General features: G+C 42.1%; 1 protein-coding gene across 1 annotated transcript in view; it reads left to right on the top strand.

Annotated features, from left to right (window-relative positions):
* The window catches only part of LOC126101585 (prickle planar cell polarity protein 3-A), a 1,199,532-nt gene extending 1,180,338 nt beyond the window's left edge, over positions 1-19,194 (top strand). Inside the window, exons 8-10 of the mRNA XM_049912239.1 lie at positions 7,257-7,426; positions 15,956-16,142; positions 18,095-19,194. Coding sequence (XP_049768196.1) covers positions 7,257-7,426; positions 15,956-16,142; positions 18,095-18,252 — 515 coding nt within the window. The 3' untranslated portion in view covers positions 18,253-19,194. The remainder of the gene's footprint in view (positions 1-7,256; positions 7,427-15,955; positions 16,143-18,094) is intronic.
* Positions 19,195-19,689: the final 495 nt, after the last annotated feature.

Raw genomic sequence — 19,689 nt, 5'->3', positions numbered from 1 at the left:
CTCTTTATCTACATTAAATTGTCCAGACGCGAAGTATAAATACGTATAAAGATTCCTGAAGATTCGCGCAACGACAAGCACATCCTGAACCTCCTGGCTATACAATGCTTATACATCTGCAAAACGTGCGATCCAGTTTGATGGACACCTGCATATACAATCGTTAATATGACAAGCTTTGTAAATACAGATCTCGCAGAGATGATCTGAACTCTCCTCGGAACCACTGTTCTACAGCCGTCTTCTATTAACATCGTCTGATTTTCTGGCATCAAATGACTACGACCGATAATGAAAGATTTCCAGCGAACAGTAAGTCCATTCACATCAGCTCAAAGGCGATAGCTTTGAATAAAATGAGTTCTCACGAGTTTTACTATAATAACCTTAGACTAGATTTGACACGTGGCACATAATCATCATTCATCTCGTGAGTGTAATTAAAATTACTACATCGCTCTGCATTATTCCCTTTTAAGACATGTGTGGAAGAGGCAGGGAGGGGGGAGGAAGATGCTTGAGACAGTCACAAGAAATGTAAACGCGGGCTGATACTCTCTGTGGCCACCACCATATGGACTGCAATACCCTTGACAGCATTATGACTTGCTTGCAGCAAATGACATTAGCTAATCTCTGGAGACCTTGGACGCAATGTGAACTTTCGCGATATCAAGTGGAATTCGGGAGAAAGACGCAGATAGGATGGCGTGTGTGACGTTTTCGAAGACAGTTTTGTTCAGATGCACGGAACTCAACTGCAGACAGATGTTGCGGAAGTTCAGATATCTCAAAAGCTAGCTTCAACAACAGTGTCAGGGAATGTTTATCATTGTCGACCGAGTGTAAGTGCTAAGCCGTGGACTCCTTAGAGATCTTGTTAGTTGTGTTGGTCATGTATTCGCTTCCACGTCGCATCCAGTGATGCCGGTGGCCGAGAATGATACGGTGGTCGCTGAACATCGCACGCTCTGCGGGGTCTGATTGCGGAGTTAGAGTTAGTTAATAAGGACTGGCTTTTACGCACAGACAAAGGAGAAATCAGTAGTCATTGCTGGAAAATAATATTGGACATTTTAAGAACTTTCGAGGAAAGTGTGACAATAGGGGAAACCTTCAGGACTCACAATACACGGGACGTACTGGCGACGCCCAGTAGGATTTCTCCACAGAACTTGTGATCTAGTTATTAGGCTAAAATATACATCAGGGTGAAGGACTGTTATCTCGAACGTCAATAAAGTAATCTTAAGGAGATTTACTACGTCTTTGACTACGTGATCCGATAAACGTAACGATATAAGACATGACGCGCATAAACCGCTAAGTATATACCACCGTGTATTAAAGGATCGGGTCTGATAACACAAACCATTCTTTTCTAGTATCTAAAATCGATGTTACTGTAGCGATGAATGATTAAGTTTGGAACAAAAATTTTTGGGAAAGAAAACTTAATTTGCTGTCAGCGCATTCCTTTTTGGATTTCGTTAACCGGAGGAGTAGAAATTCATAAAAATATCGCATCGTCTTCACACTAAAACTACTGTTGCGTTCCACAGACCACCGTACTGTGTGTGGCGCAGGATACGTATGATACTAAAGACGTTCGTGCACTCCCCTAATCCGTTCGCAAGTGATATGCGGGAAGAAAGATTGTCGGTAGCCCCTGCACCATATTTTCCTTGTTTGTCCTGCAGTATGGGAACTCGACAATGTGACGACAATGATAGTTATCCTGGGTCTACGTCACCACAGCACATCATGACGCGCATGCAGAAAACGTTGCTCCTTGCCCAGGTGATGAGTAACTTCGCCTTGAGCTCCCTTATCGGCGGATTTCCTGTGGAATACGAGGGATACGTCATATTCCACGTAATTCGCCTCCAGCCATAGGCAGCAGCTATTCTAACGGGTAGGAACGGTGTACATAAGGCAAAAGAGTAGATCGAATTTCGCAGATTTAAGAACCGAGGAAATCGCGTTGTTTTGTAGAGCACAGCTTAGGCGTTTTTTGACACTTCTTGTCAGCCATCGGGACTGGTTGAACTTTACTGCTTGCCTCCTCATTTCGACCAGACTTCACTTTAATTATTTTCTCTGTCTGCACAGATAGGAAGTGCCTGCCTCTGCCGAGTGAGGTCATCAGTGTCGTAGCACCGCTGGACTGTTTCTGTGTTTGCACAGTTTCCCATAAACTTCTCCAGGGGAGTGGTCCCATTTTACGCTAAGGTCGTCTTCTCCGGTGACTTCTGCGTAGACCGAACTTTTATCCATTTTAAACTTATCCTGAGTAGCTTAGTTAAGCTTTCTCTTCGCCATTAAACTCTGGTACTTCAGTCAGATACGAAGGTATCAGTGGTACAACATTGATTACTTTGCAGTGTAAAGATATTGGAGAATCTGTCATTTTCAAGAAAGCAACAACTCGCGGGTAATATTAAATAGAAGAAAACTTGTATTTAAATCTTGACATCAGTTCTAAGGATTATGCACTTGCTTAAAATGAAAACAATGAACAAAATTTTCTCGACAGGACGCTCTTCTTTTCTACCCATAACATAAGAGATTAAACTTGGTTTTCCTTTGGTTGTGTTCATCTTCAAAGTGACTGAGAGACGTGTCCTCACAAACAGCAATAGAATAGGGGAAGCCAGGGTGACAGTATTTGCAGTAGGTGTTACTGCTTTAGGTAGCAGTGTCTCAGTGAAGAGACTACCTTTCAGGGGCATAGTAAAAGGAGGAGTCCCCAAGAATAAGCAAGTTGCCAGTGTACGGCGACAGCTGACGTACGCTAGGTTTTCCCACTGCGTCACTCCAGCAGTTTACTCACGCAGAGGGAGAAATGTGATCGTTACGCTCCGACCTTGGAATACCGTGGCTGAAAATGGAGTTGCATGGTAGTCGTGGCAAACTTACAAAGCACTGCTCCAGCAGACGTGCCAAGAACAGTGGCGTAAGACTAAGACGCCATCGGCAGAACTAGACTCTTCGCATCTGAAGGGGTCACACTAATTCCTTTTTCCTGCTTTGGTCCACGCTTTTATTATAAAGTTTCTCTTCAAGGATGGAAGACAAATTCCTTTGCATTACTTTAATTACAGCAATTAGTACTATTGTTACTAAGAGATGACAGTTGCTATTTCAAGCGATTGACATCTTAACACATTCCGACTTCGTAGCAAGTTGGTTTTAGAAACGTGTTGAATGAAGCCCGCCGGTGAACAGTTTGCTACTCGCAGATCACGTGGGTAGCCGGGCGTTATGGGACCCGTTTCCAGTATCATCTAATAATGACACTAAGAATTCGATGCCGGTTTTGATATCACTTGTGAAGCAGAGACTGAAAAAAAATCATTTAGTTTACAAGTCAATCGTCATGTTCTCCAAAGGCAGTGTTCCTAGCTGTAAAATTGTTATTACATTGTATACTTTGTTGGCGATATGAGAAGTTCCATGGTCGCTGCTTGACAGGTGACTGTGACTTTGCCTAGACCATCCTGCACTGCGTATATTCAACCCGATGCCCCGGATTGCACTAGTCTGTGAGCCATAACAGTTTTTATTTCGCAGACGTAGTATAAGCATGAAAATTATAAGCCGGCCAGAGTGGCCGAGCGGTTCTAGGCGTTTCAGTCTGGAACCGCGCGACAGCTACGGGCGCAGGTTCGAATCCTGCATCGGGCATGGATGTGTGTGATGTCCTTAGGTTAGTTAGGTTTAAGTAGTTCTAAGTTCTAGGGGACTGATGACCTCAGCTGTTAAGTCCCATAGTGCTCAGAGCCATTTGAACCATTTTTTGAAAATTATAACTGCATATCTAGCTCAGCACTATAAAATTTTGTATCGTATTTTCTCAGTAGGCTGGTGAAAGATGCGACGGGTGCTAACTCAGATCTGCAGACTGTTCCTATTCGATCACTGAAGGCAATGCCTGAAAGAGTTTTGAAAATTCAAGGAAGCGTTTTAGATCACATTTTCCTGAGATAAAGATATCGGCAAAAAACAGCTACTGATTTTACTGTCTGAAAAAGGTAGGTTCACGAAACATTGGTTTCAACCGTTGTAGGAAGTATGGGAAAATTAGTTTATCGCCTCTTCCATGTTACGATTATTAGAGATTGTTCGCTAGCTACAGGAGGATCAGAGAGGAAAAGACCTATGAATGGAAACACCCTAGCATTCGCCAGTACCACTATAGTGAAATCCTGTTTCGGATGACCAGACGTTCTCCTCGAATGTGATTGTGTAAATGCTGTCGTGAAAATGTTGAGCTCGTTCTTTATAATTAGCGATTCTGGCGACCCAGGGTCAGATACATCACATGATCACACTGACAGAACCACAGGCACATAGACACAGGCAACAGAGCATGAACAATGTCGGCACTAGTACAGTGTATATCCACCTTTCGCAGCAATGCAGGCTGCTATTCTCCCATGGAGACGATCGTAGAGATGCTGGATGTAGTCCTGTGGAACGGCTTGCCATGCCATTTCCACCTGCCGCCTCAGTTGGACCAGCGTTCGTGCTGGACGTGCAGACCGCGTGAGACGACGCTTCATCCAGTCCCAGACATGCTCAATGGGGGACAGATCCGGAGATCTTGCTGGCCAGGGTAGTTGACTTACACCTTCTAGAGCACGTTGGGTGGCACGGGATACATGCGGACGTGCATTGTCCTGTTGGAACAGCAAGTTCCCTTGCGGGTCTAGGAATGGTAGAACGATGGGTTCGATGACGGTTTGGATGTACCGTGCACTATTCAGTGTCTCCTCGACGATCACCAGTGGTGTACGGCCAGTGTAGGAGATCGCTCCCCGCACCATGATGCCGGGTGTTGGCCCTGTGTGCCTCGGTCGTATGCAGTCCTGATTGTGGCGCTCACCTGCACGGCGCCAAACACGCATACGACCATCATTGGCACCAAGGCAGAAGCGACTCTCATCGCTGAAGACGACACGTCTCCATTCGTCCCTCCATTCACGCCTGTCGCGACACCACTGGAGGTGGGCTGCACGATGTTGGGGCGTGAGCGGAAGACGGCCTAACGGTGTGCGGGACCGTAGCCCAGCTTCATGGAGACGGTTGCGAATGGTCCTCGCCGATACCCCAGGAGCAACAGTGTCCCTAATTTGCTGGGAAGTGGCGGTGCGGTCCCCTACGGCACTGCGTAGGATCCTACGGTCTTGGCGTGCATCCGTGCGTCGCTGCGGTCCGGTCCCAGGTCGACGAGCACGTGCACCTTCCGCCGACCACTGGCGACAACATCGATGTACTGTGGAGACCTCACGCCCCACGTGTTGAGCAATTCGGCGGTACGTCCACCCGGCCTCCCGCATGCCCACTATACGCCCTCGCTCAAAGTCCGTCAACTGCACATACGGTTCACGTCCACGCTGTCGCGGCATGCTACCAGTGTTAAAGACTGCGATGGAGCTCCGTATGCCACGGCAAACTGGCTGACACTGACGGCGGCGGTGCACAAATTCTGCGCAGCTAGCGCCATTCGACGGCCAACACCGCGGTTCCTGGTGTGTCCGCTGTGCCGTGCGTGTGATCATTGCTTGTACAGCCCTCTCGCAGTGTCCGGAGCAAGTATGGTGGGTCTGACACACCGGTGTCAATGTGTTCTTTTTTCCATTTCCAGGAGTGTAGTTTGCTAGCATGTAGATATTTGATACTTCATCTGTCAGAACCAGTTTGCGACTGCCTAGTTGTACGAAATTGTTTATTAACGCGATTACTTGGCGGGGGGGGGGGGGGGCTAAGACGTAAACGAGTTGGTGGCCACGTTCCCCTGACTCTGGACTGTTACGTTAGCGCTCCGTTCCTCAGTAGATGAGTGCGCTGGCTGGCGTGGGCGGTGCCGTGACTTGCTACTCCGCCTCCTTTTCTGGCCATTCCTGTCATTACGCTGTCACGATAACGTGAAGGATGGAAGCCGCAGCAGCCGCGATGATGTAGGTCTCCGCAAATAGTCGACCTCGCACCAGGGTCCTCTTAAGCAAGTTAGCCACCACAATCTAATCTCTGGTCCAGAGCTTTTCCCCTATCTGTCACGTACGATCGAGATACTGAATTCTGCGAAATCCTTAGCGGCCCCTTTAAGTTTACGGATCAAAGAGCTGTGTAGCACAGCATGCAGCTTACAACACGTGCCTGCCGACAGCGGGTTATCTTTCATTGCTACCATGCAATGGCGCTCCCCCCCCCCCCCTCCTCCCCCCCCCTCTCTCTCTCTCTCTCTCTCTCTCTCTCTCTTCCGAGGGCTTAACATCTTGCTAATGATGATATCTTCAGAGAGGAGATGATCCCGCTTGTGTTTCACTCTTTCTTTTTCACGGAAAGTGAGCGCAGTAGTTGTAGGAATGTCTTCTTTTTGACATATTAATGAACTGATGGGAAACTAGCAATCACAGTAGCTTCCTCTCTGCTGTGTGCAGCGTTTATCGTCCGGATTGCTGCTATCCTTACCTTGAGATTTTGACAAGAAATTTGCTGCGTCAAAATACGTATATCTGCAAAACATTGACGGTTTACGCTTTAGACCGCTGTTTAAATCCATCCATCATGGTTCTGCATAACAATAACGTATATACCAGAAGTAGAACAGAATTCAGTCGTGATACATTTAAGAGCATTTACCATAAAATGAGGAAAAACTATGTGCGCGGGCGATATGGTGAGGGTTTTTTTTCCATTGATTCATTACACACGGAGTTTCTCGCTTGAATAGCATTGTCTGAAGATTATGGGAGAAAATTGATTTTGCATTCTTAATTTTGTGAACTTCAGATTAGTTTTAATCCAAAAGTCCATACACCAACTTCACCGCTCGCTCCAAAAGTCCATACACCAACTTCGCTGCTTGCTATCCATTGTTCCTGGGGATAGTATGGTGTCAAATGAATCTGTCACTTTCACAATGTATTAAATGAATGGTTCCTTGCTTATGTTTTATGTAAAGTTGGTACAGAAAAGTCGGTAGCGTAAGAAACAAATTCTAGGGACTTGGAGCAGTTGCACTTCAAGTAAATTGCACATTTGTTAATTTCAGCTATTGTAGAAATGTGTTTCTAAAGGTGTTTGGTGATCGTTTTCATGCTGGGTTAGATGGACAATCGCCCAGCACATCTGCTTCATTTCGCTAGTCTTCCTCCATCCACAATTTCAGCCTTAGCTAAATGTCTTTCCCTTGTTTCGTAATCATCACACAGGCAGCATATGACAACGGCCTCCTTTCCTTGTTGCAGGCACTAAGAAGATGGAGTACAAGACGCGCCAGTGGCACGAGAAGTGCTTCTGCTGCTGCGTGTGCAAGACTCCCATAGGCACCAAGAGCTTCATCCCTCGCGAGCAGGAGATCTACTGCGCCACATGCTACGAGGAGAAGTTCGCCACAAGATGTGTCAAGTGCAATAAGGTATGACTTCCTATCGCATTTTCTTCGTCCGAAATAAAATTATCACTTTAACGTAACCAATAAGGATCGTTACACACACACACACACACACACACACACACACACACACACACACACAGAAACCGTTAATTACACAAGTAAATAACATCAATATCTTGCCAGCTTGGTGAGTGAAGTGACGGTTCATGTAATGTATAGATAGACAGAACTATACTATCTTGGAACGACAGCCATCGGCAGACATAGACGTGACTGCGGCTATTACGCAGAGAATTGATACGATTTTTTTGACCTCAATCTAATCGATTCAGCAATTACCAATATTATTTAAAAAATCTGATTCAAAGACTGTCATTATCGTTAAATTTGCAATAATAGGTCACGCTTTAAAAAAAAAAAGGATTTTAGTTAAAACGTTCAGAAGCTACATACGCCCATTAAGCCATGAACAGGCTAGAAAAAGGGTTGCAAACAGACATTTTGTAAATTGCTTTTTTTTAGTCACGGCTTTGTTAATCCTTACGTCACATCCAGTTTTTCCATAAGTTACCCTAGCAGTTCGTATATAAATTTATATTATATTATATACGTATATAAATTTATATTACGTTCCGGCGTCTCCATAGTTGACCACTCTTTAAAAACGAGCAATAGAAAAACCCAGCTCGCAGCTTCGTAATTGTACACGTATCCATTTTTCCTTCAAATTATTCATTAAATTATTTTTCTATGTCCAAAACATTGCAGTACAATTTTTAAGCAAATTATAATGTAGGTGTACGAAAGTAAAACATATATAGGCAGTGTGTGGTAGAAGAAGAGCTATATTATTTAGGTCTTCATTTTCATGAATACCTTTCCCTTACTCATCTTAGTTGGGGCACTTTCTGTAGTGTTATGATATCTCAACACAACCGCCTAGCAGTGCGTTCTTTGGAAACATGTCCCGAGTCATCACCCTGCTGAAAAGCTGTCTGCCATAGATCCTAAACATTGCATCGTCTGTTCAGGGCCTACGTTAGTGCTTTTAGCGGCCGCTCTCATTAAGCTTTTAGTAGGCGAACTGACCATTCTATACTCCGTTACTACAGGCTGTTACATACTCTCTCCGATAAACGGTATATCACACAGCAGATCATTTCTTTCTTAGCAAAAATTTTATTTACACCATTAGTTTATTAGTTACACGTTTGATACATCCGTAACGAGTAACAACAATTTTACAGCGTTTGTTAATAAAAATCATGATTAGTGACTTTGACTGAATGTTTTTCCTTCCATATTTTACGAACGTGACTCACTCGCAGATCTTAACATAAAACTGGATAAAACTGAACAACAATTCTAAATAAAATACATTTTATTAAACGCATTTTCCAATAAATTTACACCAGGTGTTTTGTCTATGCTGAGCCCCATAACAAGCTACGACTCGAGCACGGCAAGACCCTGTCACAAGTCGTAGAACATCTCACTGATCTGGACATTTAGCTCAGTTCTGGTGGCAACTGTAGTGGTGTACACCGTACTTCTGATGAGACACAAACACACACACACACACACACACACACACACACACACACACACACACACACACACACAAATCAGGAAACGTGAAACCAGGTACACAACAGGTCATGTTCGATCAATTCAGTGTTCCACAAAATCGACAGTTAACAGTGCTCGACGATCAACAATGGCTTGGGCTCCATCACACTGAAACTACGAGGTGGTGGACGCAGCAAGTAGTACTGTGCCCAGTAGTTTCGTACCTGTGGTACTAAAACACAAGCACAAGGGCCTACAAGATGAGCGCCAACCATTTCAGTCTAAATTTTCATGGAAACCTTTGTTGGAAAGATATAGTAACAATCAAATGTGCGAATTCTCGTAGTTCCAGATGTGGCTAGTCGTAATCATTATTCGCAAAATAGAGCCTATCTGTGAATAACACGTATGTCCGGAGGCAGCGTCATTAGCGTTTTGATAAAAAAAACCACTGCACATATTCCAGGCGTGGTGCCTGAGCTGGAGACCCTCGTGCCCGCAGCTTCTAAAGGTGGTACACGTGTAGAATGAACTCGTTCAATCCCCACCAAGCGGTTACGTGAGATATGGCCACACGACACATGTTGCAGTCAAGGCGTCTACTATCAAGGCAACCTCGAAACCTAGTATTGTCACACATCTTCTACCGTCACATGCACAGACGAATACTAGTCGCTCCTCGAAGGTGCTTAATATATCTCCTGCTCAGAATCCCTTAGACAATGACAAGGATCTTTCACACTGTCCCCCGCCTCACTCCAACACACCACCTTGGCAGTGAGCTCAGGCAGTTCGTAGTACATGCTGTAACAAGAAACTCACAAGTAAGCAACAGCAACTGGTAAGGGATACTGAAGACTTGAAGCAGAACAACTACATATGTGTGCGCCGTAATTCATAAACAGACAGTTAAAAAAAATGTGGTGTACGTGAACGAGAAAATGACCGTCCGTGTTAACCATCGTCCTACTGAGTTTGCCGGTTAGATACTAGACACCCTGCATGTCCAGAGTTGGTCATTATCCTAAGATCCTTCGTAAATTCATCAAATACCTGGAGCTCCACTTTTCTTGCAGAAAATTGTCATATTGAACCAGAGATGCTCTTGATTCATTTGCCTCGAAGCTACTTTTAAAAACCGTATAAACTTTCCTGGTAATGTTTTTCTCAACAATTTTTCTGCGCAAATAGATTGGTCCCCAAATGAGCCACGAAAATAGGAATTTTTCCACTTTGAACCAGAAAAGGAAACCAGCATTCGTCATTGCTTCGGACTTAGCAAGAATTTCCATCCAAAAATTACCTGTTCGTCTGCACATACTGCGAAATACATAGTTTTGGGTGCTCGTTGCATAGGGTAACAGTATATACAACTATATCTATACCTACAATCCGCTGTGAAGTGCATGGCAGAGCGTATTCCTACTGCACCGGTTATTAGAGCTTTTTCCTGTTCCATTCACGTCGAAACGTCGTTTAAATGCCTCCGTGCATCTTGTCTTCGCGGTCCAGTCGGGGCGATACATAGGGGCTTGTATATTCGTAAATTCATCCATTAAAGATGGAGAATGCCAGTTCAGTTCTTCCACTATCTCTGTGACGCTCTCGCATGGGTCATATAAACCTGTGATCACTCGTGCTGCCCTTCTCTGTGTACGTTCAATATCCCGTGTTAGACCTATACGGTACGGGTCCCACAAAGTTGAGCAATATTCTGGAATGTGTCGCACAGATGTCCTATATGCGGTCTCCTTTGTAGGCCGATTGCATTTCTGTAATATTCCACCAATGAACCGCAGTCTGTCATCTGCTACACCTACGACTGAGCTTCAATGATCGTTCCATTTCACACCCGTACAAACTGAGACACTTAGCTATTTACACGAGTTGCCCGATTCCTACTGTGATTGATTGATACTGCAGTCATAGCATACTCATTCTTTCATTTCGTGAAGTGCAAAATTTTTGCGTGTGAAAAGTCTGATGTTTCTGTTACCTAATATTGTCTGCAAGGTCATTAACATACAACATGAACAGCAAGAATCCCAACACGCTTTTCTGGGGAATACTTAAAGTTAGTTTTACATCTGTCAATGACTCTCCATCCAAGATAACATGCTATGTCCTCCCTACCACGAAATACTCAGTCCAGTCACAAATCTTGCTTAATACCTCCATATGATGGTACTTTTGATAATAAGCTTGTGTCTGGTACTGAGTCAGATGCCTTCTACCTATCTACCTTGACCCATGGGTTTCAGCTTATCGTGCGAAAAAAGTACGTTTTGGGTTTCACATGATCGTTGTTTTGGGAATCCATGCTTGTTGGAATGGAACAGGCCATTCTTTTAGAGATACGTCATTACATATTAACTCAGAATATGTTTTAAGATTCTACAAGAAATAGATGTAGGAGATATTGGACAGTAGTTTTATGGATCACTTCTGCTGCACTTAATGTAGATGGCTGTGACCTATGCTTTCCTCCAATCACAAGGCAGAGGCTATTGTTCGACAGATTTTTGGGGTATTATTTATCAAAAAAAGGGGCTAACTCAGCCGAAAAAGCAGTTGTTGTCACACGTGAACTCAAGTATCAGTCAGGACGGAAGGAAAGTCGGTAGCGATATACAGGTGCCGTGGTAATGCCTCTTCCGATTATCTACGATCGTCAGCACCTCGTGCGAAAAATACTTGAATTAAATGGGATTTGTTGGGATATATTTTGTTAAAAAATGCTGTATCTGTGATTTGTAGTAAGACGTTACTACATGGTGTATGGCGTTCGATTTTTAGTTTTTTTTCGGAAGCTGTAGTGATTGGCGAAATAGTGGTTAGGTTGGAACGTAATAGCACAGCTTAACTTTTTAATAAGATCGTTACTGCAATTTAACTATAAGATTTTGTTATTTATTTATTTCACTATCGCGATTTCCGCTTTGGTGGCATTATAAAGTGCAATGGTGAAAACTCAAACCAGTAAAAGTATAGGTAACAAAATGTAAGGCATAATGCGATTACATTTCACAAACACAGTTTAAGGAGAATTATTTACAAAGTGAGCAAAAATCAAGTACGTCTATATGAAATATGGCATCAAAATATTACAAAACATATGTGGACATACATACTAGTTGTTTCATCATACGATGTGAGGGCGAATTAAAAACAGGGATTACAGCAAGCAATATACACGCCAGATACCTGTTAACACACTGTGCTGCGACAATACTGCTAGACGCAGTGGTCTGGGAAGCACGAACCTTGTCGAAACATGAAATAACATTGCCATTCGTATATATCACTTAAGAGATTATTATTTAGGTAAGAACTGTTCATCGAGATATGGCTCAACAGACTTAGCTGTGGATTGCATTGAAGCTGGCGTCGGCATGTTACATACCCTGAAGCATTACTAGACTACTGCTTGTGCTTGCTTCTTGTTCTTAATTTCTGTCGTATGCACGCAACATTTGTTTTAAATAATAAATTTTATAGTGCATCGGGAATAACAGTGTCAGAATGACATTTTCAGACGTTTTTCTTGGTTTTAAACGCTTTTTATTTGACTCAATAATACGACGCATTCACCTTGTTAATGTAGCTTACTTTTTGTTATACGTTTCGAATAACCAAGAAAAGAAGTATCTGATGTGAAATGCTTGCTTTCGTAATTCAGCATTTCTTGAATCTAAAACCACGACAGGAAACAGCATAGCCAAAATTCATGTATACAAAAAGAAATATCGCTTGAACGAATCCAGTTAGAAGTAAAATATGATTCTTTAGACTTTAGGCAATAATCAAAATGATTAGTTCACTCGTAAGTGAGACGAGCTAGCATATTATTGTCAAAACATTTCCATCAGAAGCTAACGTTTGGGGCAACTGACATGGAAGACGTCTGCCTCAAGTTTGTGACGTCATGACAAGTCTCATTATAGCTTCATGCCACTGCTGTATGAGATGAACTCTTACGAATTCACAATCCTACCAGCATCTGTCAGCATCTCAAGCCATAAAAACGTCCTGAATGTTTAAACATAACTATTGTCGAATAATCAAATCTTAGTCTATGCCTACACACCATGATACAAAATCTTGACCCACTCTTCACCTGTTAACATACGTAAAAGAGTGTACTCACACCTGGGGAAGAAAAGAACAAAATACACAGTGGTAATACAGTCACTTATACAGACCATGAATGTCGACATTAACATTGCGACGACACATTGCCGGCTTACATACACGTAAATAAGCAGTTTATGTAGCTATAAAGGTAACTAAATAACCTTTATAATATCTGATTTGAGAAAGGAGAAAGGGGGGAGGGGAGGAGATTTATTTTCGCATTCCGATCTATATCACAACGTAAATATTTACATTTTATTGAGTCGCTGTGTCTCTGTGTGTCTTCTTAAAAGTAGCGTCACGATGATGTTTATCGAAAGCAATTCAGTCATTGGTTCCGCCAGCTAGTGTAATCAGTCAACAAATCTTGTTGCTTGCCTACATTTCGGAATCATATGTGCGAGGATGCCACAGAAAATCTTCACAAAATGAGTTTTAAAAAAATTAAATGATTTGTTTTCTAAAATATTCACCTATAATGTCAATTATTTTTGCATTCAATGAAACCAGTCCTTAAAACAAAGAGGCCGTTCCTCCTGAGGCCCTTCGGAAATCAAGTTTTTATAATGTTCCACAGCTTACATGCACGGGTGACCTTTGGCCATCCACACTCTCAGTTGTTAGTTTTTCTGTATCGGATAATGCGTTGTTGTAAGGGAAAATTATTTATTTTCACGAACTTTTTCGAAAATTTCGGGTAAACGGACATTTGTGTACCAATTGGCAGTAACAGACTGTCTTCTAATGCTATAGAACAATATGTCCCGTTATAGAAAAATATTCTAGCAGCCTTCACTGCGAATTCGCCGGACTTCGTTCGCTTGGGTTCTGTTCGACAGACCCATTCAGCCGATCGATCGACTTTTCAGGATCTTTACAGTACATTCAAGGTTCATCACCAATAATGATATTCCAAACTAAATATGAACTGCCGCCATAAAATTTTTCCAGAGCTTTTCTGCACCAATCAACGCTTTGTTGTTTTTGATCGGGGTCACTTTATGTGGAATCGGTCGACAACGAAGTTTTCTCACGTCTAACTGTTGATGTAAAACGCTTTGGATGATCCATACCAATGGCCATTGTTCCTCGAATAAATTCATAAGATGTCCGTAGATCTCCTTCGAGCATTGTTCGAACAACGTTAATATTTTCACCATTAAATTCAGTTCTTGGCGCCTTTCACGAAATTCATCACTAAGAAAATCTGATCTCTCTTGAATTCGCTAGACGAATTACAGATTGTTGCTTTAGACAGAGCTTCTTCACCAGATGCATTTCTAAACCGATATCCTCCTTGTACATCTTACTCACTAGATGGCAGAGTTTTGTTAGGCCTGGCTCTCCCAAGGCTGTCAGTAGTTTTGATGGAATGTTGTCTACTCCCGAGGCCTTGTTTCGACTTAGGTCTTTCAGTGCTCTGTCAAACTCTTCACGCAGTACCATATCTCCTATTTCATCTTCATCTATATTCTCTTCCATTTCTATAATACTTTCCTCAAGAACATCGACCTTTTATAGACCCTCTATATACTCCTTCCACCGTTCTTTCTCTTCTTTGCGTAGAACTGGGTTTCCATCTGAGCTCTTCATATTCGTACAAGTGGTTCTTTTTTCTCCAAAAGTCTCGTTAATTTTTCTGTAGGCAGTATCTATCTTACCTGTAGTGATATGCGCCTCGACATTCTTACATTTGTCCTCTAACCATCCCTGCTTAGCCATTTTGCACTTCCTGTCGATCTCATTTTTGAGACGTTTTTATTCCATTTTGCCTGCTTCATTTAATGCATTTTTGTATTGTCTCCTTTCATCAATTAAATTCAATATCTCTTCTGTTACCCAAGGATTTTTACTAGCCCTCGTCTTTTTACCTACATCCTCTGCTACCTTCACTATTTCATCTCTCAAAGCTACCCATTCTTCTTCTACGGTTTTGCTATTTGGGGAGCAAAATAACTGATGATTGTCAAAGTAGAGAGGATATAAAATGTAGAATGGCAATGGCAAGCAAAGCGTTTCTGTAGAAGAGAGAGAAATTTGTTAACATCTGGTATAGATATAAGTGTCAGGAAGTCGTTTCTGAAAGTATTTGCATGGAGTGTAGCCAGGTATGGAAGTGAAACGTGGACGATAAATAGTTTAGACAAGAAGAGAATAGAAGCTTTCGAAATGTGGTGCTACAGAAGAATGCTGAAGATTAGATGCGTAGATCACATAACTAATAAGAAGGTACTGAATAGAATTGGAGAGAAGAGAAATTTGTGGCACAACTTGACTAGAAGAAGGGATCGATCGGTAGGGCATATTCTGAAGTATCAAGGGATTACCAATTTAGTACTGGAGAGCAGCGTGGAGGGTGAAAATCGTAGAGGGAGACCAAGAGATGAATACACTAAACAGATTCAGAAGGATGTAGGTTGCAGTAGTTACTGGGAGATGAAGAAGCTTGCACAGGATAGAGTAGCATGGAGAGCTGCATCAAACCAGCCTCTTGACTGAAGACCACAGCAACATCCACATTGTTTTGATCACTTAAAAACGTATAAAAGCATAGACCGGAAATGTTTTCTAATCAAAATCATTTTAGGTGCACACAGAATCTTTAAATCAATTAACAAATTATTAGGGTAAACTGAACAAATTACGCAACGATCAAATCGCAGAAAATTGGATAGTAGCTTTCGCATATAAACAAACAATTTGTTTTTAGAAAGATGGCATTCTAAAAATGTTGAGTCTCACTCATATGTATGCATGTATGTTTGTATGTATGTATGCTTGTAATATACGGCCATGTGTTTTAGTCGATTTCGGACGGCTCGTGTACGAAAGTGAATGACGTTGCAGATTATTACAAGCGGAGGCGTGACCTACAAGAACGAGCCGTGGCATCGCGAGTGCTTCACGTGCACCAACTGCAACACGTCGCTGGCTGGCCAGCGCTTCACGTCCCGCGACGAGAAACCCTACTGCGCCGACTGCTTCGGCGAGCTGTTCGCCAAGCGCTGCACTGCCTGCTCCAAGCCCATCACAGGTACGTACTGCTGAAGCAGCATACTGTCCACCATATTACAACGTTTTTAGCCCTGGAAAGGTTAACAGTTGAGTAGAAAACTTAATAGTTGGACCAAGGATCCTATCAGATGGGAGACGATCATACAAACCCAATCGTGAATTCTACCGATATCAAGAAAATCTCACCGCTTCCATCAGGAGAAGATGACTAGCTTTCTATGGCCGTTTGTACAGAGTGGATCCCATAGGTTGTCCTGTCCTACCTTCAAAGTAGCTGACAAGGGTAAAGCCACGGTATTCCGGTGGCTCGAGCAGATCGAGAAAGACCTTGCAGAAATTCGTATTAAGCAAAACGTAATAACTAACAGGGGGACAACCATTTAATTACTGAAACGAGATCTTTCGTAACATCACTTACAGAAGTTAACCACAAAGAAACAACGAATCTCTCAGGGGAATGAAAGATAGAGTTCAGCAGGAAAATGAAGGAATAGTGGGCTAACTGGAAAGCTCAAGATACTAACAAGACGACAGCGGCTAAACTTCACCAAGAACACCATAAGTTGCAGACGACAATAGCATAGTAAAAACACAAGCACCGTGGTCCATAGGTGGGCCAAACGGTGTATAAAAAATCGTCTACTGCCTTTTCAATAACGTTTTCACTAAACCAATCTACATTTCGAAGCTACAGCTCCATATCAAGGCTACAGTTCTTATGTAAGGATATTCATTGTGATTAACTTCCATTAGAATTGAAGCAGTGATGATGAAGCTGTGGCCCCAAAATGTAAGACAGTTGACGGATTTTATTATTCAGTTTTCCATTTGTTTCACTGTTTCGGCTACCATAAAAACAATTAAGTGGTGCCTGTATGAGAGATTTTAGGCGATAACTTGACTCCGCCACCTTATGTTCAGTCTATTCCACGCACAGCTTTTTCCATTCATATCACTTTAAAACGCCACCTTCTTATAAGATGAAGCGAAAACTTAAGACGTACTGTAAATTAATCGAATCTAAGATATGAATAATTTCAACAGTTTCGTAAAGATTAGCATTCTTGTCACTGAGTTGTAGTTTGTACGATTATCTGCTGAGCAGTCCTACAAACCTAATTATTATTTCTTTATAACCCATAGAGACAGACAGCAAACGTAACTGAAGAAAAAGTTAAATACATTAAAACTCGGGCCGCTAGAAGCATCACACACATTCATTAAGTCCACATAGGTTTTATATATCTGCCCTCTTCTGGATTTTTACATATTTACATTGCAGTTACGAGGGGTCTGTGCTTTCTGTTCTAGAAACTATTACTAACTGTGCTGTGAAGGAGTCTCTCCACTGCGAATGTTTTATGTTTTCCAACTTCACTACTTGTTCTTTCTCAATGTAAAATGTACATTTATGGTGAACATGAAAACAGATTATAATTTAGATGGCCGTGACAGCAACACTGACGCAGCAACCGTGTCAAGTTCTTTCTGGCTATATGAATGAAAACGTGGAACTTCCTCACTGTGTAAACGTATCAAATGTCATTGAGGCCTGTACTAAAACGTAATCTGCACAAATGTCAGAACACTTTTCTTTTTGATGAGCTTATGTTACAGAATTTAGAATTCAACCGAGAAAGCAGCAGCTTATTTCTAATTTCCTCTACTTGTAATTAATTTTCAAACTGAAGACCGCCCATTGTCTATTGCAACAGTTGATACAGCTTCAAAAAAGACTTTTTTTCTGGTAGTTGCTCCTTGTTAATGTATACCATCTCGTTCCATATCCTTTTATCCACTCATCACAACTTGTATCTTCGTAAACATTCTCCCTATGAGAGGTTTCACAAACTGTAAACTTCAGGAGACTTAGCTCGTGAAGTAGTTGTAGAATTAAATAAAGAGCAACATTGGCAACATCTGCTGTAGTACCTCGGTTCCCATTTGTTATTGAGACGGGTCCTGTTGCAGGCATCGGCGGCACGCGCTTCATCTCGTTCGAGGACCGCCACTGGCACAACGACTGCTTCATCTGCGCCATGTGCAAGACGTCGCTCGTTGGTCGGGGATTCATCACCGACGCCGACGACATCATCTGCCCCGACTGCGCCAAGCAGAAGCTCATGTGAGCTGACCACCCACACAACTCCTCCTCCATTCTTTATTTGCCATTTTATATTTTATCGTCAAGCTTTGTTTTTTCTTTTCTAGAGAAGACCGTTCAGCATTCGTCAGTATATATACATAAATACATAAATATATATATATGATAATATTTTGATGTTTAGTGGAGGTCTAATTTTTAGGAGAATAATTATTACTTTACGTACGTGGGAATAATGTATCACCGAAAGTGATCAAGTGCCTCATATCGCATGCTACGTGGTCTGCACGAGTGTTCGAGCCCGAGGTTCGGGACTATATCTTGCGCCTCTGGACATTTCGGTTGTAAAAACGTTCAGGTGTCGCAAGAGCAGGCCACGTTGCCTCTAACACTGGAGAGCTTCCACGTCGCACGTCGTAACCGACTCCTATATCACAATGGATGAAAACGCGTATCAGCGGTTGTAGATTTTAAAGAGATATACATATATATATATTTGTTTATACATATGATGTACAGCTGGTACTTTTTAACGTAGAATTGGAGATGTAAGTTTATTTTGCGACGAGAGAAGAAAAATAGATATTTTTTAAGGAGTTGAACTCTTTAAGAGACTTTAGTCAGGCACTTTTAAAACAAAAAATAACCTCAGTCCTAAAACCAGGACACGAGAGTAGATCCTTTCCACAGATACTGGGCGTGGCCTCCACACACATACACTTCACAAGTATACACGCCACACATTGGCCGCCCTAACACAGCCGCACCGCACTAACACAAGCTCACTTCTGCTTTCAAATCTAGGGTTAATAAGAGTAGATTCTTAAGAGATGGAAAACGATTAAAATCCAGGAAACCAAAAAAATTGACTATATTGTAAACATAACTTTTAACAAACTAAATTACACACACACACACACACACACACACACACACACACACACACACACACACACACACACACAAATTCACATAGAGCCAGAGAGGAAAGTAAGCTATTATATGTGATACATATATAAATACTATACATAAACTGTGGTCTTGGGGGAATTTGCTATAGAAGTGACCTTAACAACATATTCACAGCCCAAAATTGTAAACGGTGGGCCGTTTGGGCTACAGTCCATCCACTGGTTCTTTTTTTTTGTTTGCAAATTCATTATTTTTTTGCTGTAATTTAGATTTCTTATTGTATGCATTTATTTGTATGGATCATGTAATAGTTATGGTTATAAAGTATCCTGTGACAAAATTAATATGTGGGTGCTATGCCGTTCTTTGGTGATGGAAGTATTTTTAAGCCAGTAGAGTTATTTAACAGTAATTGTTATTAAGAAGATGGTACTGTAAATTTGCCATTAGGTCTTTTTTGCGCTTGTAATCTTGTGTTGCTTATGACTTCTAGTCAGTCAAGACACATTTTGCTGTTCATGGAATGTTCAACTCGTGTACGTGATGTTAT

This window comes from Schistocerca cancellata, chromosome 9 (genome assembly GCF_023864275.1).
Source record: "Schistocerca cancellata isolate TAMUIC-IGC-003103 chromosome 9, iqSchCanc2.1, whole genome shotgun sequence".
NCBI classification, from domain to species: Eukaryota; Metazoa; Arthropoda; class Insecta; order Orthoptera; family Acrididae; genus Schistocerca; species Schistocerca cancellata.
Note: the sequence above shows the minus strand (reverse complement) of the source record. Positions and strands in the feature narration are given on the sequence as shown.